Source organism: Nomascus leucogenys, chromosome 15 (assembly GCF_006542625.1).
Source record: "Nomascus leucogenys isolate Asia chromosome 15, Asia_NLE_v1, whole genome shotgun sequence".
NCBI lineage: Eukaryota > Metazoa > Chordata > Mammalia > Primates > Hylobatidae > Nomascus > Nomascus leucogenys.
This window is the reverse complement of record NC_044395.1, coordinates 77008927-77035052: the sequence shown is the minus strand read 5'-3', so window position 1 is coordinate 77035052 and position 26126 is coordinate 77008927. Positions and strand designations below refer to the sequence as shown.

General features: G+C 36.3%; 1 protein-coding gene across 1 annotated transcript in view; it reads left to right on the top strand.

Moving 5' to 3' along the window:
- SOX6 (SRY-box transcription factor 6) overlaps positions 1–26126 on the top strand; it is a 494065-nt gene that overhangs the window by 363301 nt on the left and 104638 nt on the right. Inside the window, exons 8-9 of the mRNA XM_030829763.1 lie at positions 278–357; positions 1843–1965. Coding sequence (XP_030685623.1) covers positions 278–357; positions 1843–1965 — 203 coding nt within the window. The remainder of the gene's footprint in view (positions 1–277; positions 358–1842; positions 1966–26126) is intronic.

Genomic DNA, 26126 nt, shown 5'->3' with positions numbered 1-26126 from the left:
TTACAAGATTCGCAATGGAGTGAACATGCTTGAATTGCACATTTAAGTTTTTTTAACATCACATTCATGTTTTGCCAGTTTGCCTACCAGCTATCTGTTAACAAAAAGTTCCAAGGCAGCACTGCAAGTCTGTGCCCAACTAAGCCTTTTGTTTCTGCAGATGTTTGGGCTTAGAGCAATGTTGTAAAGCTCAGGCAATCCAAGGACCATGTTTGTACTTGTCTGCTGCAATTCCCTGTGCATTGTCTAAACCTGTATGCATTGTTCTTTCCGACAGGTGATAACTACCCCGTACAGTTCATTCCATCAACAATGGCAGCTGCTGCTGCTTCTGGACTCAGCCCTTTACAGCTCCAGGTAAGTGCCAGAAGAAAAAAATGTGGGATATGAGCCAGTACTTTAGTGGAAAACTGCTAACCAGCTGTATGCTAAATAATGGCCTGAATGTTAAATAATTTTTTAAGCGTAGCCTAGAAGGATTAACACCTTATGTGCTTACCATAATGCAAATAGAAGAGAAAACTGCCAGTTTCAATATTTTTAAAGGAAAAAATCACATTATGACTTAATACTATGTATTCTCTATCAGGTGAGTGAATAGTTTTACAATTTCAATGGCTAGTTGTTACTGCATACATGTTAGCTTTTTCCTTGTCAGTTTTTCATCTGTGTCTCCACTTACGTCCAGATTAGCTTTTACATATAAAAATTGAAACAAAAATGATGTTGGATATTTTTTCCTTCTCGTAGCTCATAGAATAAGGGGTTGTTATTTTCAAATTACATGATAATTATTTTGTAAATTGTAAATGCATTGCTCCTTAATATATGTATCCTCACCCTTTCTAGGGTCAAAAGTCAGGGCATGGTGTCTGATAAATTTTGCATTGGTGTTTCTTATTTATAAAGCTAAACTTGGGGGGAAAGTGTTTTGGAAACTGATTGAAAAATCATTTACACCTTATCTTCTTCACAGTAAAGTGAGTTTGGAATAGGAATAGCTGATCATTATACCCTTCTACAACTACCACTTGAATGGGAGGTTGACTGAATATTAATGTATATTTGTATTAATAAAAACAAAAAGCTGAGATCATTAAAATAAGTCAAACATTCAGTATTTGGATATTTAGAGAATATAAGATAATCAACAACTTGACTTCAATATAGTAGAAAGTTTTATTAAAGATAGTTTTTATTCTTAAAATATACTGTAATTATTTTTGAGTTTTCTTAAATAATCTACGAAATAGCATCTGGTGAAGCATTTTTATTTTTGTATTACTAGTCTCTATGTGACTTGAACATAAAAAATGTACAACTATTGTCCCATGAAAAAAACATCATTTTGAATGTTTCCAACTGGATCTGCAAATAAAGAATTTCTGCAATACTTTGAGAAATTTTGTCATGAGTCATGATCCAGGAAGTCATAAAGATGTAACCCATTATGGGCTGCCTAGCAGAGCTAGAAATTTCGCCTAAGAAGAGCAGCAACCTCACGTCTCTTGCAAACCTTCACCTTTCACACTACTAACACTGAAACCTACTATAGTTGGTGCAAGTCTAAAAAGAACCCTCACTATTATAAACCTAATATATTTCTTCTCTTCCTATAGCTGTGCTATTGAGTATCTTCTTGAGTCAGAGGCAGAAACAAGAAATCAGTGCCACTGTTTGATACTATAACCAAATTTCTGTAAAAGAGAGAAACTGAGTCTTAAACTTTCTACTTTCTATTTTTTGATGTGGTCAATACCCTGGATTTAGAAATATGTATTCTATTTCATGAGTTCTGACAGTATGTTTTGTCTTTTTTTTTCTGAATATGCTACTAAACAGAAGGGTCATGTCTCCCACCCACAAATTAACCCAAGGCTAAAGGGCCTAAGTGACCGTTTTGGCAGGAATTTGGACACCTTTGAACATGGTGGTGGCCACTCTTACAACCACAAACAGATTGAGGTATGAATGCTTCCATTGGTGCTTCATTGGGTTGGGGACTGGATTGTTCAGTCATACTCTAGGCCTTTTTTTTTTTTTTTTTTTTTTTTAGGGGCAAACACTCAACCTAAACACTAAACTTAATCTTAATCTTTCCCTTTTTCTCATTCCTAAGGAGGCTCTTGTTTTGCCCCTTTTCTTTCAGAGAAAAAAGCAAATCCCAAAGCAATGTCCCTGAATTAAGGTTGTTCTTTGCCATATATATTCAGGCAAAAGCTTTACATTATAAGTGTCTTCAAAACCATGTTTCTTCCCTCTTTATATTTTCTTATGTATAGTGTTGTATAGTACTTTTTAAAAAAATACTTAAACATTAAAAAATTATTTGACCATAGAATAACCCTGTAAATTTGATCAAATGTAATTCTGCTTGTATAGATAAAACAGCTGAGGTTTGGAGAGGTTAAGTTATTTAACCAAGGCTATAAAATATTCATTGAGTCAAGGTTATTGCCCAGGATTTCTAATTCTACATACTCAGTTTTCTCAGAATGAAGTAGGGGTGGGTGCCTGGGCCTGGATGATTGCTTTTTCCCAGACAAACCTCTGTAGTATTCTTTTCATATTTCACCTTCCAGTAGAGTCCTTTGTTGTTTTGTTGGGATATTCTTACCACTGAGAGAAGATGGCTTATGGAAACCAAGACCTTTTCTTCTATAGGAACCCAGTCCTCCTCTCTGCAATTTCATGCTTAATTCCTTTTCTGCATCACCCTGGTCCCTCATTGGGACTCTCATATTGGAGAATTTCCAGCTATCTGTTGAATTTTTTAAAAAGTGGATACAGTTTACCTCAAACTGAAACACACTTTAATTCTCTGAGTTAGATATAATAGCAGATTTTATATTCGAACCTAGGATGGGAAACTCAAACCAAAAATGAAAATAATTGCACCTAGCAAGATGTACATTTAGCTTCTGATGGCTCTGCTGGTCTGTATTGCTCAAACACTGTGTAGTCAATGAAAGGTCCCTTTGATGTTACCTTTTCTGCTGCTTGTGAATCTACCTTTTTGGAAAATGGTAGGGAATGATCACTCCTAAGAAGAAGGAAGAGACAAGACCAAAGACCCCCTTGGAAGTAGCCTAAGGTAGAATTCCAGAGCTTGTTAACTGCCTCCCTCTTTTCTTTTGCTTTGACATAAGAGGTAGACAGGGGGTTTCCACTCAGACATGATTAGACACATACTGTCAGAATATCTCCTGTCTTCTATACAGACAGAGGAAATTTCTAAGGCTTTCTTTTGGCTGTAGAGTGAGTACCACATTTCTAGGCATTCTGAAAATCTATGCCTAGGAGAGCTAAAAAGAGATGACTGGACATTAGGAACAAGTTTATATGTGTGATGGCAATTAGCAAGCTTATCTACTCAGGACAGTCAGCTTGAGAGCTTTTAAATGCCTGGAAGACTGAGAAATTAGGTAGCCTTGGCTCAAACTCAAGGCTTACTCTCCTGCCGGACTTTTCTGTTTCCTCTCCTGGTGGACTTTTCTTTCTCTCCTGTTGGACTTTCCTGTTGGACTTTTCTTTTGGATTTTCTGTTGAGGTGTTGTGTTCTATCCCAACAATCTTTCCTTAGCCAGGTTTCTACCCAGTCTCTTCTTTTGCCTAATTTTTCACTTAGATTGGCTTCTCTCCCGCCCCCCACTCCCAACCCCCACGCCATCACCGATCCCTGATGTGTCAAATCTGGCTTCTGTTGGGTTTCTGGAAACCATGATGTCATACATATGAGTGTCAGAGCTCTGTAGTGCTGTAGTGATGCTGATCTAGAAGCACAACATATGTCACGTGTCTGTCACTTTAATTAGGCTAAACAGGGAAACCATTAATGCAAGAGCCTTCATAGCTTTGCAGTTTAAATCTGGATGCTTTGATAGTTTCCTCAGTTTTTATTTACTCTTGCTCTGTTCTATTGCTTCCTATTTTTGCACCTTTTTCCTGCATGTCAGGAAACCTTTGATCTGTTTGCTCATGTGGACATTGGTTAGAAAAGATCAACCTTGTTTAAAAGGCAGGTTTCCCAAACTTTCCTAGTATGAGTTTAGCATGTTTATTGGGACATCCATGAATAGCATAGTAGACACCCATATCTAAGGTGCTAGATAGTAACATTTTAAATCTTGAGCAAGGGTAGAGGGATATTTTAATAATATCTTGGTTTATTGTTATTAAAATCTGCTTTCTTTTCTAGCTAGGGTCTTCTCCCCTCCTTTGATAAGCTAAAATGTCACAGTTATGTCAACAAACATGATCATGATAAACTATTGCTACTTAGAAAGCATTACAATGATATTAACTGGTTTTATTTCTAAACAGAGATTCTTAGGAGGGAAAGCTTATAACACATGTACTCCTCCACCCCACTGCATGCATTACTCAGAACTGGTGCTCTCTACTTCATGTTACAGTTAATTTGTCCCTCAAAGGTTGTCATTTCTAAAATTAATGAGCCTGGGTAAATCTTGACAACATTTGGTATATATTAAGTATACCCTGAAATTTTATCAAGTAGAGAAAAGGTATTTAAAATTGAAAGACTCTCCTTATATTAGCATATGCCATTACTTTCTTTCTTTAAAATAAGGAAGATTCTGTAAAGACCATTTTTTGAAATACTACTGTGCTGATCTAAGGCTTGGTTTTCTCTGCCTCAGGGGCACAATATTAGGAGAAAGAAGGCCAAAGAGTGCTATTTTTAGTTGAACAGTTCAGCAGATGCAGGCATGAGTACTCATATATCTGAAGGTTGAGGGGTTTGAACCATTAATTTTGATAATGTATTTAACCCTGGGAACAATCAGAAACTGTAACTCTAAGGTTACAATGCTTTTGACCTTTAGAGAACAGAGGGCACTTGCTACAGTAAACAATATATTATATTGCTGCTTATTCCAATTCTCTCACCCGTATAAATTTCAGGACCAGTTGCCATTTGCTTTCTTCAGCTATGTTAGCATTGGTCCTTAAGTAAGTCAAAAAGAATGTTAAGGAAAGGGAACCAGTATAATGAGGAAGTCATGTAAATTTAGCCTTTAAATAACGATGATGTTAGATTGTTTCTGAAGAAATATTGTCGTGGGAACTAAGCTCTGGATGACTTTTTTTAATGAAAAAGGGGCTTCAGTGTATTTATTCATTTTATATGGTTACTTTCAATATGATAGACCCTTAATTTTGTTTTGTTTTGTTTTGTTTTGTTTTTAATGGGGAGTAGTGTTGCCTCATAGTTGTAGCTTATATTAAACAAAATCTGGTACCATATGCAAAGTGATCCACCTGCCTCATGCCTTCTTATTAAATGATGCATGCTTCTCTTTAGCAAATACAGCAGTTAGATATCACACAGCTTAAGAATTTCTAATTAAAATATCTCCATGTGTCAGCATATTGGTAATGTATTATTTTAATCCATTTATTTTGTTTATGAAACAGTGACATATGTTTAGATTGTGAAATATATGAGCCTTAAAAATCACTTTATTGAAGAAAATTAATTCCTACAATACTGTCTCGGTAATGTGTTCACTCACATTACCCAGTCAGTCACTGGCTGCACTGCCAGTCTTAATGTTGGGTAGACATTAAGACTTACCAGTTACATTCACATAACAGTCTTGGAAAGAAGCATATCAGTTCTTTTTCTTAGCATCAAATAATAGGGTTATTCTTTTCTTACTATTTTTTCTTACTTATTAATTCAAACCTGTCCCCCCCAAAACACTTTTGTTGCCTTTTTAAAAAAATACAATGAAGGATGGGGCTGAGTATATGTATAAGGGATTCTGAAAGACCAATCAAAATTAAAGCAAGCTAGTTACCTTTTCAAAGTTAGACATAGTAATTTGTTTGTCAGCAGGAAGATGTTTGGGTCAGCCCTGAGATAAAGCGACTGTCAGCAGTTATTCCTCCAAGACAAGTAATTTCACTCAATGTATTACTGACAGATTGCTCACTTCTCTGAATCACCAGAAAAAACAAACTTAATATTGTTACAGGCAGAGTTTCTGTCTTCATTAGCTTCAGAGAATGATTTTTATCTAGCATTCAAAGTTCACCAAGCTTTAGTTGGAACATATTTTAACAGACTAGTTCTTATAATGATAGTATGGATAGTAGCCTAAATGAAAGAATTGTTTATGAAAATTTAAAAATGTCAATATAAATACAATTTTCACTGTTATTTGATGGGTCTCTTTAGGGGAGATTTGAGGAAAGGAATATAGTTAGAGTCTTGAAGCACTAAGAAAACCTATCAACCATAAGTTATTCTTAAATGAAACTACTGAAGTCTTGCCAAGTTTGCAAAGATGGAGGAGAACAATTGAAGTTTTTGCAAAAGTGAATACAAGCACATATTTTATTTAAATGATCTTGTCAATTTTTGTGCTACAAATGGAAAGTAAAGAAGTGCCCATCAGCATTGAGAATGCTGTATTTCTATTTCAGTTGCAGCCTGAGTCTTTATGATGTTGTATTTAGAGGCTCTGCACTGTCTGTTGTACCCTGTCTTCTTATTTGCAATTGTAAAGATGCCTCAGTGCCGTGGGGGAATGGGAGGGTGACAGAGTTAGCTTTGCTGCGCAGTCTTGGAAAGTTGCGATTTCTAATAGAGAAGAGGGTTGAATAAATAGTTGATTAGAGTGACCTATTACTGGCTACCCAATGGAGAAAGAGGAATGAACTGATTCAAAGCTTGTTTTGAGGATGCCAACCATAGGGCTCTGTTTTGAAGAGAATGCATGCTTTTCTCTTAATCAGCCTTCACTCACCCTTCTGACTCTTTTCTTGATTTTTAAGAGTGTGGTGGAATTTGGGAGGACCGTTACAGCTAGGCTTAGATGAGCTGTAGGCTAATGGAATAAACTCCATTTATGGAATTAGAACTTTGGATTAGAGTTTCCACTATAACTTTCTTGCTCTGTTGTCTTGCACTGTTACAAAATACCTCCATTTGCAGTTTTTTTCATTGTAAAATGAGCATAATATACATTCTCAGGGTTCTTATAAATGATAAATGCAATAATAAAGCATGTATTAGATTTCCATAAATGTCCCCTGAACCATCATCAGAATAGGTAAAACTTTTCAGTAACCTCAGTAAGCAGTCAATTCTACTCTAGATTTATTGTCTAAAGTACTTCTGATTGGTGGGTCTAACCTACTAGAGTGTAAGTTAATTAATTCAGGGATTTTTTTGTCTCTTGTTTACTGTGGAATCCTTGGCATTGCCTGGCACAGTATTTGGCAAAATGGATGAATTAATGCATTTCATCTTTGGTGGACATCTGGGACCCAAGCTTCTTTGAAAACATTTTTTTTTTTCCGGAAAATATTTGGTTGAGTGCTCTGTCTATAAGAAACACTCTTTTGTGTCAACAACTTTTCTAGATAGACTTCTTAAGAAAACGTGCAGCTATCAAGTGAATTCTAATGGAGGCTAAAGAAATGTAGTAGATTAGGGAAGGATGCCAAATATAAAGGCAATTCCTAATGCTTAGAAATCTAGTTTGCCATTGTAGTCAGTGAAGCAGAAGTTTATACCCACCCTCAAATTAAAACATTGGATAAACTGATCTTTCTTTTGGAAATTTGCTCTTTATTTGGTTTTAAAGTAATACCTAAAAGTTCAGAGAGTTGGCTCTTCTCACATAAGCTCTGTTAATCACTGTGTTTAAGTTATTTGATTGGTGGGATAGTCAGCTATACTCAAAACCAATGTAGTCCTCTATCTCTCCTGATACAAGATTTTTGTCAACAGTCATTTAGCTCTAGCCCCACTGATTAATCCACTCAATAGGCAGCTTCCAGTGTGTGAACACATGTAATTACATTTACATAGATTTCTTTTAAGATGTGATGATTTCTAAAATAATGACAGGTATTTTTATTCCTGTTTTACCAAACTGAAGTTTTAAACTATTTTTGGTTGATATTATGTATCATATATCTGCATGTATGTATATGTTGTAATGAGCTATGTTGGAATTCTGAGAGATGGTGTGATTAAGGATACATTAGAAAGTTTGAAAGCAAAACATTCTAGCATTTTAGAAAATGCTTCAGTTCTGTTTCCAACCATGGAATAAGTCATGATATTCAACATTTAGGAAATTTATATCAGAAAAACATATGATAAAATATTTGACCTTCCAGGTAACAGAATAGGCAGAACAAGAGAAATACATTTTTTATAATATTTTTATTAAAAGAGATTGAGAAGCTACAGTTGGATGGTTTCTCCTCACTTCTGACCACTAGAGCTGGCACATAGTCATTACTGCTCTGCCAGTTCCTCTTTTCTGTTTTATTTGTAGAAGAGTTCATATGCTACAGGTAAACTCAGGGAAAATTTATAGTGATTTAAACTCAATGTACTGATTTGAAAACATCTTGCTTTATTTTAGCTGTTCTAGATTATAAAGATTAGGATAATAACTGGATTCTCTTTTGTATCTTCCCAAGCTTAAATGGCATTAATAAATGATTGTTTTCTCAATTATATGTAAATAAACAAGCACTAAATATGTATCAGGTGCTATGTGGGTACTATGTGGATTTTAAAAAATCATTATATATGTTCCTATCTCTCATTCTTCTCTTATAATTGGTGACAGCAATAGAGTCATCTTGAGTCAAATTGAGAGGAACTAATTTAACGCTTTACCCCCAGTTTTCTAAACATGAATTATTTGATACTGATATTCATTCAATGCATATTTAACCAAGTATTTGCATTTCCATTTAATGGACTAAGAAATGGAACCAAGTTAGAGCCAAATAAATTTCCTAAGGCCTCTCTCTTCATATTCATTTGGAGAAGCAAAGATTTAAACTAGAATTCTTAATTTCCGATAAACTGCATTGAGTTCATTTCTCACTGTGTGTTTCTCGTATAGCACCAGCTACCATACCTGTAACCAACAGGGTACAGGTTGATGTTACAATGTCTATATTAATCTAGACCATAATCCTTGATGCCTTGTCAGCAATTCCCCTAGAGCTATTGACCTTGAATGGTATGAACTAAAACAAAAGTAAATAAGTGACAGATATGTATGAAAAATTTATTGCTTCAAATATATCCATGTATTTGACTATCTCAAACTATACAAAGTGCAAGCATACAGTGCTCATTTGAAGCCAGTTTGAAATAGAGCTGCTGTCACCCTACAAATTCCCTATCAAGTTTTCCCTCTAATTTATCTACTCATTTAAATTAAAGAAAGAATGAAGTATTACATCCTTTTAAAATTCTTCGTACTTGAAATCACATGTGGTAGCTTTGAATGTGACTGTTGGAATAACTTAACACTTACTGTATCATTAGAGTTGTGTCAAAATCTACATTTAAAGAGAGTTTATAAATGATCATGCTCAGGAAATTTGAAGAAGGCAGCATACTACATGATTCCAACTATGTGACATTCTGGAAAGGGCGCAACTATGGAGGCAATAAAAATATCAGTGGGTGCCAGAGGTTTAGGGTGAGGAGAGGGGTGAAAAGGCAGAGCACAGAGGATGTTTAGTGAAATATTATGTAGTGAAAATATTCTGTATGAGAGTATAATGGTAGATACACGTCATTATACGTTTGTCCAAACACATAAAATGTACAACGCCAAGAGTGAACCCTAATGTAAACTCTGGACTTTAGGTGATTATGATGTGTCAATGTAGGCTCATCAATTGTAACAAATATACCGCTCAGGTGGGGGCTGTTTATAATGGGGGAGACTGTACATGTATGGAGCGTGGAGTATATGGGAAATCGCTTTACTTTCCTCTTAATTTTGCTGCAAACCTAAAACTACCCTAAAAAAAAGGACTTAAGAAAGTTTGCCAGCAAATCGACACAATAAATTTAATTCAATTACTCAGCAAAAAAAGTTTTTAGCACCTATTATATGCCAGGTTCCATACTAGACAGCTGTCTTCAGCTGAGGGCAACTTTCCGCACCCCCCACCCTGCCCCACAAGGGTGTGGTTGACAATGTCTAGAAGGTGAGGATGCTGCTGAACACCCTGCAAAGCACAGAACAGCCACCACAGCAAAGAATTATCCAGCCTAAAATTCCAATAGTGCCAAGATTGAGAACACCTATTTTACATACTGGGGACATATCAATGAATGAAACAAAGTCCCTGCCCTCTGAGAATTTACCTTCTAGTGGGAGAAGAGAAAATAAGGAAAGGAATATATAATAAAGAAATGAGACTGCAAATCTTACTCATCTTAACGGAAATATCCTCACCTATCCCATCTGCCTCAATCTGGATGGGAAAAATTTTTTAAATTAAGACCTGTTAGACTGTTTATCCTCAGTTTTTTTTTCTTCACTTTGATATTTAAAACTAAAACTTTTATTCTACCCAGTCACTTCTGGCTAGAACAGTCACAACTCTCTTCAGTAGTATTAAGCATATCATGTACTCAGGCTGTCAATAAGGGAATATTATTTTTTACTTTAATAGTATATAAGTCTGCCTTTCACAGTGAAGTAAATATGAAATTTGGTGAGAACCTGGGAACTGTTCATTAGGTTTTATAGGATGCTAGTTACCAAAATCTCATAGGATGAATGAAATCATTCTTAGCTATAATTGATGTGTAAATTGGATATTACAAAGGAGACTGAATTTCTTTCTAAAACAAAATTTTTAAAAGAAACATGAGTAGTATTAATATTATATGTGTACACATATATACATACATATATGTATACATGTATAAACACATACCTATTTTATAGCCTTTTACAGTTCAAAAAACAATTTATATTTAGCCTTTGTTTAAATGTTTTAATATTATTCCCATATTTTGGAAGAAGGAAGTGAAGCTCAGAAGAGTTAAGTGACTTGGACAAGATTACTATTCTAGTAAACAAAATAGGACTATAATAGATGGTTTAAGTGTATTTTAAATTTTACCTCTTGGTCAGGATTCTTGGCATTAAGTTCTGTTGACTGGTATATAGGTATAGAAGCTTTCTTGTATAATTTATTCTTCTCTTATAATATTCAAGTGAATTAAAGGCAACTTAATTAAATTATAAAATTTCAAAGTCAGTATGACATTCTCAGAATCCCAAAGAGTTCATGTATTTTTCAGATTTCCAGTTAACATCCAGAAGAAACGTCAAACCTAAGAGAATTTAGTGAGCAGTAGAACTACTGTGATAAAAACTGTCTTATCTTATTCTGTGGCTTTCCTTTAGGAAAATGTTTAATATGTTTTTGCTGAATGCCAGAACTCTGTTCTTTTGAGAGTTTCTGGGCCTGTCTTATAGTTTCAAAGTTTTGATGAGTCTCCTGGAGTAGCTGGGGAGCTCTATCCTTGCCCATCCCTAGTCTGGCATGCACGCTGAGCATGTTCAGCAGGTTGCATGCCAGCAGATGAAGCAGATGTTTGACCATACTGGGATAGAGCGTCTGCTGCGTTAGGAGCTGGATATTCCTCTTGACATCTGGACGTTGCTGGGTCACGATGCCTGCCTCAGGCCAGGAGGCTGCAGGAACTGTGGGGCAGAGAGCACAGAGTCTTTGCTGCTCTTTAAGCGATTAGTGCACTGAAGCAGCAATAATGTTGAATTATCGCCTGGCTGCTTTCTTCTCAGGAATCTTGGGACAATATGAGAGTCAAGAAGGAGCATTTACAGTAAAGTCATGTTCAGAGAGACAAGACTAATTATAGAGTATTAAAGAGCTTTATTTTAAATGATTTAATTTACAAATAGCTCTGGGCAGTGCATGGAACTTTTTAGAACCATAAACCTGTAGCTTAAAGAGACTTTTCTAATTTAAAATGGCTAGTATAGAAACATATTATTTCAGCACTTTTTCAGTTTTAGAGTGTGTTCAAGTTGTGCCATAGAAGATTTAGCATCTAGCTAAAAAAGAAAAAATACTAAAACTTGAAGCTTGTGGGGAAAGTGTCTCTAACTTGAGGAGAAGGAGGACCTTTAGGTAAGAGACTGACTGAATTATGTACTGACTTTTACTGTTTCCCTTTATCACACTGAAAACTGATTCGCGTTTGCTACCCAGAACTGAAACCATCTGTTACACCAATTTTCTTTATGATATGTGTTATTTAAGCACAATGGATGTGGAAATGGGTAGTTTAAAATGTGTTTTGTGATGAACAGTTGTCACATTATGTTGCTTTGCCTCTTATAATTTTTCATTAGTGAGACCTCTGTGCTAAAAGAAGTCTTCTTATAAACAGATTATGGCCATTTATGTTCACAGTAATGTATTGGAGAAGAACGCTGTGTTGCTCTCACTTAACCTCTCATATTCTAAGGGGGTTATATTTAATTAACGCTGGTGAGAGGCTGACCTGAGAGACTGTGGAAAGTGATTGAGCTGCATTTTGTAAGCTCTGCTCTAGTCAGCTGGGAGAGAAATTTTCTAAAAAATTAGAAAGTACTGTCTTTTGAAATTCCCTCCATCTAAGCTTTATTTCAATGGGCCATTTAATGCTCAAATGGACAAAGGTATTACTTCATTGAATTGTATCAAACTCCTTCTCAGAGGCTCAGTTTAAAAACTCTATAGGAAAGGTAGTTTAGCTTCTCAATAGTTTATCACTTGGTCTGCTTTAAAAAAAGCAATTTTTTTTTTTTTAAAGAAAAGGAGAAACACTTACTGTCACTGAATGGAATGGAGCATGTGCCCCAACCAGTCCTCACCATACTGGGATTTCCCTCCAGAGTTGAGGAGCTCCTTAGCTCACATAGAAAAAGATATCCTCTCTCAGTGTTGCTGTTCACCTGCTCAGAACATCCTCTTCATGGCCAAAGAGGGGTTTGTTCTAGGGACCAAGAGGCAGTACATTCATAATGTGTAGTTATGTCATTGGCTCAGACATAACACAATAGAGAACACAAGAGAGTGAGATCCTGAGACCAAGAGACAGAAGCTTTGTTGAAATAGTAGAAGACTAAATGTGACTAATTTGGGTGGAAATGCTTCACTTCTCCATTCATTTATCAATGGTTTTGATAAAGAGGCATTTCTTACATGCAGAACAAAATAGTCATCTATCATTCACCTATATCCAACCAAACCCTCTTGATTTTAGATCTACCTCTGCCTCCATTTCCTGATTATGAAACTCTATTGCCAAGTACAGACATACCCCACTGTGAAACAGGAAGATGACTATATATCATCAGATGATGATTTGCAGCCATTTATTGAAACAACATGCTACCCTTGGTTTACCAGCTGGCTTGCTCTCTTCCATGTTCTCTGTCTATACAATGGTGAATGGGTTAGAGGTTCCAGGAAAGTGGTGCTTCTTGGTTCCATAAGAATTCTACAGTTAAAAAAGCTAAGTGACCATGAGCTAATTTCCTGTGAACCTCAGTCTCTTCATCTGTGAACTGGGGATAATGACACCCCCTCAATAGGTTTGGGGTTAGGATTAAATGAGATAATATAAGCAAATTGCCCAGTACAATGTCTGCTGCATGATAGATGCTCAATAAATATGTTTGCCCATACCCTTCTGCTTGTATCTCTCTTATTCATTCATTAATTTGAAAAATATTTATTAAACATGTACTATGTACCTTAGGTACTCTTTTAAGCAATGAAGCTAAGCAATTACTGCCCTCTTATAGTAATCGTCTAAGGAATAAATAAATTAAATGAGTAATACTTTAAAGTGATAGGAACAGATAGTATAGGGCTAATCATTTGAGATGTGTGTGTATATATAACATGTGTGTATGTACATATATATACTGATTTATCAATTGACCAAGGTGATTGTGTATAGGCAGTTTGAAACCCTTTTGTCCTAATTTCTATGCCTGATGACTGTTCCTGATTTCAAAAAGCATGAGGCCCAGTCCAGTGCTCTTTAGCAAGAAGTGACAGCCACTCCACAATTAGGGTACTTTAACATAGATTTCCCACTAATCATGAAACAAACGTCATGTTATTGAAAATAAAGCCTTCACAAATAGGCAATGAGATTGTACAATTCCATAGACTTCCAGAGCTAGAAAGGCCTTCAGAGGCTTTGAGGGTCAAGTCCCAACTCTACCACTGGTTCTATGTGCTTGGACAAATTAATCTTCCTGGTACCTAGATTTTATCAAATGGGATTAGGAAAAATACCCCCATAGGGAAGTTGTGAGGAATACATAAGAAAATGTTTGTGAAAAGTGCTTTATACACTGTCAAGTGCTATATAAATCTTATAATTTTATAGTTGAAGAAACTGAGTTCTAGAGAGATAGATTAACTTGACCAAAGCCACACAGCTAGTCTGTGGCCTGGTTTAGGTGTATAGAATTGTTAGCCAACAGTGTAAACAACTAAGTTTGATTGCTTCTTGTACATAAATTTAACTAAATTCAACTGAATTGGCCAAGAGGACAGTATATCTCATGCTCCTACCTATTCTAAGTGGGGGTCAATAAGCGATCAGTATTAGTAGAAATATATTTTTTTTCACAATCGAATATACCAACCTAATGAAAATTATTCATTAACAAAACAAAGTAAGGCATTAAAAGTGTAAGACACTGTTACAGTGCTGATAGTAGTGACAAAGCTAGAATATAAGCTTATGCTAACACGATGAAAAGGGTAATTATTTAATTAGTTCACTCATAGATTGATTCCTCAAATGTTTATTAAGTGCCTACTCTGTAGTATGCACTCTTTTCTATTTGGGGCACACTAAGATCAAGAAAATTTGACTCTTGCCCCTGAAGGGCCCACAGTCTAGTAAGCAATGTGATAATTGTTAAAATAGATGTGTTCCCCGAGTGAAAATGCTATGGAAGGAGGAAGTGCTTAGCTTCGCCTGGGGAAGTACTGGCAATCTTCACGGATAAGGTGATGTTAAAATTGAATCTTAAAAGGAGGTGTAAGTTCCCCAGGTTTATGGGGAAGGATACAGAATGGCAAAGATGCAGAGAAGAGAAAAAGCACTCCAGACAAAGAGAATAGCTACCTATAGGTGTAGAAGCAATAGACAGCACGGCACATTCAGAAACAACAAACAGTTGGCACAGCCTGAGTGTACAGGAGCAATCATAGGTGAAATTGGAAAGGTATGCAAGGAGTCAGATCACAGAGTGCCTTTTACACTGCATAAGAGAATTTGGAATGCGTGTGGTAGATATGATTTTATTCACACCATAAATGGTAAAGTAGTATAAGGTATAGTGAACAACTTTATGGTGTGATATTCCTCTGTTAATTTGATCTCTAGTTTACATTTCCCTTTACACTAGATTTAATAGTTAAGGCACTGTGTTTGGTAAGATTGATAGTCCCTTTAGTACAATGGTACCCTGTGGCAAATGAGACTGAACAAATAGTGTAATGATACACGCTGAATAAACAAAACTACTTAAGACTGAAGCAAAGCCAAGGTCCAACCATTTCCTGGGGATTTGGGGAAATCCTGTAATCTGCAGTTTATACTAAGCCCAATCATATTTAGCACATTGCTTCTCAGTGAATGGGCCTTGATACTGTATTTCAACCAAATGACGAAGCAAGAAGTAAGAAATCTATTAAGAAAAGCTATGGTTCTTCTAATTGTTAATGCCTTGCAATTATGCCCCTTTCTGGAATAATAAAATGTTCCTTGGCAGAGGTCAGGATCTCTGCCACTGACTTATTTAACAGATCCTCTTAACATCTGTCCTGCAGACTGTTCACTTTATTAGCAGACAAGAGACTCAACAGACTTAGCCTGCTGTGTCCCTTTTTCACATTCACACAGCTGTGGATTAACTCAGACTTTCCAGAAGAGGACCAACCAGAAGGGATAGTAATGTTATTGGCTGATTCTGAAAAGATGGGAAAAAAGAGCAGAAACAAATGTTGCCCTAGTACAATTCAGTGTTTTTAGGGTGACAATTACCAGTCTGTTTTAAAAAGGAATAAAAGCAGCTATTCCTCTAAAAAAGGAAAGTCTATTCATATCTGTGTGGGAACCTAATCAGGCTCTTGTTTCCAGTGACGATGACTCCACAGTCGCACCAGGTCTGTGACAAGAATGCTCCTTTTGTATGCTGATAATGTGGAAACGATAAAATTTCCTTTAAGAGACATATGTGTTTACATCATGAGATGTGTTATTTGACAAAATGCTTTGTTCTCCTCATATTTTCCATGCAGAGTTTCATGCTGGGTTGTTGGGCTGGAAATCTTTGATTAACTAGAATTAGTTGCTGAAATAAAATAGACACTTTTGTCTTATGATTCATCTTGCTGAGCTGTAAATTATAGTAAAACACATAAGAAGTGACAGAAAGAAGTGCTGATTTGAACCTCTGACCCACGACAGGCACAAAAACATAAGATTATTCCTTCAAAGAGCTGCATAGCGACATAAATATTCCATGGTCCACTTGGAATTATGCCCTCTTAACAAACTAAAGCTGTGATTTTACATCACGTAATGAGTTTTCTATGGGTATTGTGGCAGGCATAGAGGAGATATTAAGATTTAGAAAAATCTCCCCTAAATTAGTACTGTGAATGCTTAAAGATTTTTTCCTTAATTTTTTTTGTGTCATCTTTAAATTGACAATAAAAAGAATAAAAGAAAGTTCTTGTTCCCTACATGAAGAGCCAAGGGTGATTTCTCCTTTTCCAGAGAAGTGGTACATTTTATAAATCTTAAGACTCTCAACACCACACTGGCCCTTAGTGTGAACATCTTAGCTCTGTGAAATACAGTCTAGGGGTATGAGTCCAAAAGAATGGGCTGAAAGGGGAGACATTACTAAATACAGAACAGAAACTCCATTAGCCCAAACGCTTCCTCGTTGCAGGGACTGGTGTGAATTCTGCTAGATTTTTAAAAAATTATTTTTTTTTTAGAGATGGGATCTTGCTCTCTCGCCCAGGCTGGAATGTCGTGGTACAATCATAGCTCACTGCAGCCTTGAACTCTTGAGCACAAGTGATCCTCCCACCTTAGCCTCCGGAATAGCTGAGATTACAGGCTTGAGTCACCATGCCTGACTAATTTTTGAAAAAATGTCTTAGAGACAGGGTCTCCCTATGTTGCACTGTGCCTGGCTATTTTTAAACTTTTAATTAACAAAGGACCTCTTTCTGGGGCTTCACTGTGAGTAAAGCTTACCTAACTGTTCCTCTGTCAAAATTAATTGTTCCCAGTGATGGTGTTTCAGTAGTAAGTTGTAAATGCTTCCATTATACCATTTATTATATTATGTTTTTCTCCCTGTCTTCTTCCCATCTGTGCTGTGAGACAGCATATCTTTGATGTCCTGAAAGACAGCATACCTTCTTCATCTTTGCATCAGTAATATATTTTTGCTAAATTAAATAAAAATGCCAATAAGTATTTTTCTGAATAAGATCTGTAGAGTGATTTCTGTTAAAGAAGATGTACCTATAAGAATAACAAGAGCCTATAAGTATTAAGTCTTCATAATGTGCCTATGTTTTAAGCACATTCTGCATGTTAATTCATTTACTGCATACAACAATCTTTTGGAGTAAGTTCTATTGTTATCCCCATTTTCACAGATGTGGACATGTAAGACCAGAGAGATTAAATAACTGCCCAAGATCACACAGCTAGTTAACAGTGATTTACTATGCTATTCTGTCTCTCATAGCAACTATAAGACCTCATTTTTTCTAAATTTCTTTTTCAGTCTTTTGTATTAACTGTTAGCTGCTTTATCTGCTATAGGAATTTTTCAAGGTGGATTATTGTGCTGTATATCAGTATCATATCTAATGACAATAAAGCACATTGTATGCTTATTATATACTATTTGAATGATTTTTACTATGGTTGATATATATAAGGTATCATTTCTTTTGCTAATTAGAGAGTAAGCCATGGGTATTACTGTAGGATACAGATGGCATATTTACATGCTGCAAAATGTGCTGAAGTTCTCCAATTGGCAGTACTAATAATTTGCAGTTTAGAAAGTGAAGATTAGTAAAATCGCCTTGAAATCGGGTGAAACATTTTTTTTAATTTAAAAAATACAGAAGAAAATGTAAGAAGAAAGTAAGAAGAGGATATTTTACATTTCTTGTCTAGTCTACCTGATCACTTATAAGTAAATTCAAAATACTTCCTTATGTCTCAATATTTATAACAAACACATATTTTACTTTAGTATTAACATGAAATTTATGTTTAATAGATCTATATATTGTTATTTTTGTTCATTAGCATGATATTTGTTTGCAGTCTTCCAAAGTCTGCTGAGAAATTAAATACCTAGTTTAGTTTAAAAACAGTACAAACATTTTGATATAATAAGCATGTTCATTTCCAACTAGTAATATTTGTTCTGTCCAATAATTAAGTGAAAAAAATAGCATTTGAATAATCTTATACTTTCCTTTTGTGCAATTTTGTTTTCTCAAGTATATATATTTCACAATTTAAATAAAGACCTTTTTCTTGTCATTACACAGTTACCCATGCTTGCCTTTATTCTGTGTTCTTTTGGAAGCTTCATTATGGATGGAAATCGAAGGGCATAGAAGCTGGGCAGTGTAGATTATTTTTCAAGCAACAGCATCTGGTTTCTTGGCAGTCATTGTGGGCCAAGGCAAGGCAGCCCTGGCATATCTCCAGATTCTTATGTGGGTATTGCTGAGGGATTTCCAGGTCTGCCATGTTGTTTTAATGGTGTTTCCTAGAAACTCAGAAACTCAGAATGGAACACAAAGTCAGTTTCATGGTATATAAGACCTACATGATCTGGCCCCATTGCCATCTTTCTGACACCTGACATATTACCTCTTGCCCAGCTCAGCTACACTGGTCTCTTCATTATTCCTCAAACATTCCAAGCACAAGTACACCCTTGCCATAGGACTTTCAACTATACTTTGCCTCTGCTTGGATGCTATCCTCATATAATGACATGGCTTACTCTTTCACTTAGCTCACGTCTTTATTCAAACGTTCCCTTCTCTGAGTTTTCTTGACCTCTTTGAAAGCCTCCCACCCCACCCCATACTCATATACCTGATCACTTTATATTTCATAGCACATATCACCACCAGAGTTACATATCTATATGCTTATCTGTCTTGTTCTCCCTTCCTCCTCCCACAAAGTCACTGCCCATGTCTGCTTTTCCAAAACCAAAATGATACCTGGCCCATAGTAGCAACTCAATAAATAATATTTGATTGAATGACTGAATTAACCTTTCGTTTACTAAGAAATTACACATTCAAATATTGGTAAATTGACATATATTCATTTACTAAAAATACATGATTGGACTCAGCACATGTACTAAAATATATGTACACATTGAGAACTTCCTTATGACTCTTAGTTTGTGGGAAATAATCCTTAGATTTCAAATCTAATTTCTGGACTCATTGATGAGTTTTTATGTCTTATTAGAAGAGTCAAGATGTACTTATTTAAGGTTTACCTGGTGAGCTAAAGCTTTGTGACAAGAGATAAAGGAACATTACAAATATAAGCTGTACCACTTGGAGCAAATTTAGAGAACTGAATCTCTTCAGCAGGGAGAGATTCCAGCTCCTGGAAACAAAAGGAAAACACATCTATCCCCATAATGCTGATTTTCAACTGCCCTAATTATCACCTTTTTGAATTTCTTACTTCAAGTTACAAATTGTTTCAATAACTAACTTTTATTTCTGTAAATAAGGCATTATATGTTAACACATTTTATTTAGCACCCTGAAAGAAAAAATACTTGGAAAAAGCAGAGAGAGACTAAGTATTTCATCTCCAACTTTTTTTTTTGGCAAGTTTCTTATATAGCTAAATCGCATGTCACAAGGGTTTGTTGTACAAATTATTTCATCGCCCAGGTAATAAGTATAGTATCTGATAGGTATTTTTTTATCCTCTTCCTCCTCTTACTCTCTACCTTCAAGTAGGCCTCAGTGTCTCTTGTTCCCTTCTTTATGGCCATGTGTTCTTGAAGTTTAGCTCCTACTTTTAAGTGAGAATATGTGGTATTTGATTTTCTGTTCCTGCATTAGTTTGCTTAGGATAATGACTGCCAGCTCCATCCATTTTGCTGCAGAGAACATGATCTGCTTCTTTTTCATGGCTGCATAGTGTTTCATGGTGTCTATGTACCACATTTTATTTATCAAGTCTACTATGACGGGCATTTAGGTTGATTCCATGACTTTGCTATTGTGAGTAGTGCTGCAGTGAACATACACGTGTGTGTCTTGAAGGTGGAGTGATTTATATTCATTTGGGTTTATGCCCCATAATGAGACTGCTGGGTCAAATGGTACTTTTGTTTTAAGTTCTTTGAGAAATCACCACACTGCTTTCCACAATGGCTGAACTAAGTTGCATTCCTACAAGCAGTATATAACCACACCAGTATCTGTTATTTTTTGGCTTTTTAATAATAGTCATTCTGACTGGTGGGAGATGGCATCTTATTGTGGTTTTGATTTGCATTTTTCTAATGCATTTCTCTAGTGATATTGATACGGTTTGGATTTGTTTCCCCACCCAAATCTCATGTTGAATTGTAATCCCCAGTGTTGGAAGAGGGACCTGGTCAGAGGTGATTTGATCATCGTGGTGGATTTCCCTCTTGCTGTTCTCATAATAGTGAGTGAGTTCTCATGAGATCTGGTTGTTTAAAAATGTGTAGTACCTCCCCCTTCTCTCTCTTCCTCTTGTTCCAGACATGTAAGATGTGCCTGCTTCCCTTTCACCTTCCATCATGATTATAAGTTTCCTAGGGCCTCCCAGCCATGCTTCCTGTACAGCCTGCAGAACCATGAGCCAATTAAAACTTTTTTCTTCATAGATTACTCAGTTTCAGGTATTTCTTTATAGCAGTGGGAGAATGGACTAATACAGATATTAAGCACTTTTGTTACATGCTTATTGGCTGTGAGTCTGTCTTCTTTTGAAAAGTGTCTATTAATGTCATTTGCCCACTCTGTACTGGGGTTCTTTGTTTTTTGCTTATTAAGTTGCTTATAGATTCTGCATATTAGACCATTTTCAGGTTTATAGTATGCAAATATTTCCCCCATTCTATAGGTTGTCTATTTATTCTGTTGATAATTTCTTTAGCTTTGCAGAAGGTCTTTAATTAGATCTCATTTGTCATTTTTTTGTTCTTGTTGCAGTTGCTTTGGTATCTTCGTCATTAAATCTTTGCCAGGAACTATGTCCGGAATGGTATTTCCTAGGTTATCTTCCAGGATTTTTATAGTTTTAGGTTTTAAACTTAAGTCTTTAATCCATCTTGAATTGATTTTAGTATATGGTGTAAGGAAGGGGTCCAGCTTCAGTATTCTGCATATGGATAGTGATATGGTTTGGCTGTGTCCCCACCTAAATCTCATCTTGAATTGTAGCCCCCATAATCCCCAAGTGTCATGGGAGGGACCCAGTGAGAGGTAATTGAATCATGGAGAAAGGTTCTTCCTGTGCTGTTCTCACAGGAAGTGAATAAGTCTCATGAGATCTGATGGTTTTATAAAGGGCAGTTCCCCTCCACACATGCTTTTGTTTGTTTTGTTCTTTTTTTTGAATTTCTTTATTATTATTATTATTATATACTTTAAGTTCTAGGGCACATGTGTACAACGTGCAGGTTTGTTACATAGGTATACATGTGCCATGTTGGTTAGCTGCACGCGTCAACTCATCATTTACATTAGGTATTTCTCCTAATGCTATCCCTCCCCCAGCCCCCCACCCCCCAACAGGCCCTGGTGTGTGATGTTCCCCTTGCTGTGTCCATGTGTTCTCATTGTTCAACTCCCACTTATGAGTGAGAACATGTGGTGTTTGGTTTTCTGTCCTTGTGATATTTTGCTGAGAATGATGGTTTCCAGCTTCATCCATGTCCCTGCAAAGAACGTGAACTCATCCTTTTTTATGGCTGCATAGTATTCCATGGTGTATATGTGTCACATTTTCTTTATCCAGTCTATTATTGATGGACATTGGGTTGGTTCCAAGTCTTTGCTATTGTGAACAGTGCCACAATAAACATTCATGCACACACTCTTTTGCTTGCCACTATATTAGACATGCCTTTGCTCCTCCTTTGCTGACCACCATGATTGTGAGGTCTCCCAAGCCTTGTGGAACTGTGAGTCTTATTAAACCTCTTTTTCTTTATAAATTACCCAGTCTTGGGTATTTCTTCATAGCAGTATGAAAATAGACTAATACAGATAGCCAGTTATTCTAGCACCATTCATTGAATAGGGAGTCTTTTCCCCATTGCTTGTTTTTGTCCACTTTTTCAAAGCTCAAATGGTAGTAGGTGTGTGACTTTTTTTCTGGGCTCTATATTCTGTTCCATTGGTCTATGTGTCAGTTTTTTTTTTTTTTTTTACTATCACCATGCTGTTTTGGTTACTGTAGCCTTGTAGTATAGTTTGTAGTCAGGTAATGTGAGCCTCCACCTTTATATTTTGCTTAGGATTGCCTTGGCGATTCAAGCTCTTTTTTGGTTCTATATGAATTTTAAAATAGATGTTTCTATATCTATGAAGAATGTCATTGATAGTTTGATAGGAATTGCATTAAATCTGTTTAATTGCTTTTGGCAGCATGGCCATTTTAACAATATTGAGTCATCCTATCCATGAGCAAGGCATGTTTTTCCATTCATTTTCCGTTAGTATCATCTGTAATTTCTTTGGGCAGTGTTTTGTAATTCTCATTATAGAGATCTTCTCCCTCCCTGGTTAGTTGTATTCCTAGGTATTTAATTCATTTTGTGGCTATTGTGCATGTGATTAAGTTTTTGATTTGGCTCTCAGTTGGGACATTGTTGGTGTATAGAAATAGTTTCAGTAGAAATGGCACCACCTCTTCTTTATCCATCTGGTAGAATTCAGCTGTGAATCCATCTGTAAATCCTGGGATTTTTCTGGTTGGTAGGCTTTTTATTACTGATTCCATTTTGGAATTTGTTATTGGTGTATTCAGGGATTTGATTTCTTCCTGGTTCAATTTTTGGCAGTTGTATGTTTTAAGGAATTTATCTGTTTTTTCTAAGTTTTCTAGTTTGTTTGCATAGACATGTTCATAATAGTCACTGAGAGTTTTCTGTATTTTGTGTCATCAGTGGTAGTGTCCCCTTTGTAATTTCTAATTGTGTTTATTTGTTCTGTTCTCTTTATTAATCTAGCTAGTGGTCTATTAATCTTATTTATTCTTTCAAATAACAAACTACCAGGTTTGCTGATTTTTTGTATGGTTTTTTGCATCTCAATTTCCTTCAGTTCAGCTCTGATTTTGGTTATTTCTTGTCTTCTGCTAGATTTGGGGTTGGCTTCCTTTGGTTTCTCTAGTTCCTCTAGGATATTGAGTTGTGATATTGGGTTGTTAATTTGAGATCTGTCTAACTTTTTGATGTGGGCATTTAGCACTATAAACTTTGCTCTTAACACTGGTTTAGCTGTATCCCAGAGATTCTGGTATATTGTATCTTTGGTCTCATTGGTTTCAAGGAATTTCTTGATTTCTGCCTTAATTTCATTGTTTACTCAAAAGCCATCCAGGAGCATGTTATTTAATTTCCATGTAATTGTACAGTTTTGAGTGATTTTCCTAGTAATGATTTCTATTTTTATCATGCTGTGGTCCAAGAGTATGTTTGGTATGATTTTGTTATTTTTTTAACTTGTTGGTTGATTGTGTGGTCAATTTTAGCATATCTGCCATGTACAAATGAGAAGAATGTATATTCTGTTTTTTTGTGGGGTGGAGGGTTCTGTAGCTATCTCTTAGGCCCATTTGGTCAAATGTTGAGTTTATGTCCCAAATACATTTGTTAGATTTCTGGCCTGATGATCTGTCTAATACTGTCAGTGGGGTGTTGAAATCTATGTTTGTATGATTCTCTAACTCTCTTCATAGGTTTCTAATAACTTGCTTTATGAATCTGAGTTTTCCTGTGTTGGGTGCATAGTGTAGTTAGGTCTTCTTATTGAATAGAACCCTTTACCATTGTTTAATGCCTTCCTTTGTCTTTTTAAATTGTTGTTTGTTTAAAGTATGTTTTTTTCTGAAATTAGCATAGCAATCCCTGCTTTTTTCTGTTTTCTGTTTGCCTTGTAGATTTTTCTCCATCCCTTTACCTTTAGCCTATGGGTGTCACTGAATGTGAGATGAGTCTCTGTAGACAGCTCATAGTTAGGTCTTGCTTTCTTTATCCAACGTGCCACTTCATGCCTTTTAATTGGGCATTTAGCCCATTTACATTCAAAGTTAATATTGATATGTGCAGGTTTGATCCCATCATCATATTGTTAGCTGGTTATAATTCAGACTTGATTGTGTGGTTGCTTTATACTGTCACTAGTCTGCGTACTTAAGTGTGTTTTTGTGGTGAGTGGTAATGGTCTTTCCTTTCCATATTTAACACTCCCTTAAGGGCCTCTTGTAAGGCAGGTCTGCTGGTAATAAATTCCCTTAGTACTTGCTTGTCTGGAAAGGGTCTGATTTCTCCTTTACTTAAAATAAAGCTTAGTTTGTCTGAATATGAAATTCATGGTCGGGATTTCTTTTAAGAATGCTGAATATAGGCCACCAATCTCTTATGGCTTGTAGGGTTTCTGCTGAAAAGTTTTCTATTAGCCTGATGGGGTTCTCTTTGAGGTTACCTGCTCCTTCTCTCTAGCTGCCTTTAACATTTTTTCTTTCATTTTGCCATTGAAGAATCTGATGACTGTATGTCTCAGGGATGGTCATCTTGTATAGTATCTCACAGAGGTTCTCTGCATTTCCTGGATTTGAATTTTGGCCAAGCTAGTGAGGTTGGGAAAATTTTCATGGATGATATCTTCAAACATGTTTTCCAAGTTGCTTGCCTTCTATTCCTCTCTTTCAAGGACATCAAAGAGTCATAGATTTGGTCTCTTTACATAATCCCATATTTCTTGGAGGTTTCATTCATTCTTCTTTATTATTTATTTTCTTGTTTTTGTCTGACTGAGTTATTTTAGAGAAGCAGTCTTGAAGCTCTGAGTTTCTTTCCTCAACTTGGTTGATTCTGGTTAATACTTGCAATTGTATTATGAAATTCTTGAAGTGAGTTTTTTAGCTCTCTCAGTTCAGTTTGGATCTTTCTTAAAATGGCTATTTGTCTTTTATCTCTTGTATCATTTTATTATATTCCTTAGATTCCTTGGATTGGGTTTTGACTTTCTCCTGAATGTTGATGATCTTCATTCCTATCCATATAGAAGTCAGAAATGAATTCTGTTTTTGACATTTCAGCCATTTCAGCCTGGTTAAGAACCATTGCTGAGGTACTAGTGTGGTCATTTGAAGGTAAGAATGCACTCTGGCTTTTTGAGTTGCCAGAGTTCTTGCGCTGGTTCTTTCTCATCTGTGTGGGCTGATGTTCCTTCAGTCTTTGAAGCTGCTATCCTTTGAATGTTTTCTTTTTTTTTGTTTTGTCTTCTTAGATGCCCTTGGGGATTGAATTATGGTAAAAGGTGGGTTCAGTTGACTGGCTTTGATTCTAGTCTTGGTCTTGAAGGAGCCCCTCCAATTACTATCTCCATGTCTACATTTCTTTTGTTAGGTGTTCTGGTCTATGGGGGTCCCTCAGGCAGGGACGACAGTTGGAAGAGAAGCTGTATCCTTGCCAGGTCAGCCCTAATTTTCTATTCAAGTTATTCCTGGGGAAAGACTGGGTTGTACCTTCCTGTAGAATTCAGGCAGAAGCAAGACCACTGGGATGGAAGCTTTAGTGGGTGTGGCCTGTCTGGATACAGAGGTGGGGTTCAGTAGAGTTGCCTGCCCTGCTATCAGGATGTTTTCAAGGCAACAGGAGGCTGTGTCCCCGTGCAAATCCAGGCTGAAATAGGACCACTGGGCTGGAAGTTATAACATGTGTTGCTCACCTGGCTACAAGAGGTGGGGTTGAGTAGAGTCATCTACCCTGCCTTCTGGGTACTTCCCAGGACAACAGGAAGCTGCACCTGCTGGCTAAGTTCAGACAGAAGTGAGACCACTGGGCTAGAAGCTCTAGCAGGTGTTGCCTGCCTGGCTACCAGTGGAGGGGTTTGGCAAGGTTGCCTGCCCTGCTGTCTGGGTGTTTCCTGGGACAAGAGGAAGTTACAGCTGCTGGCTGAGT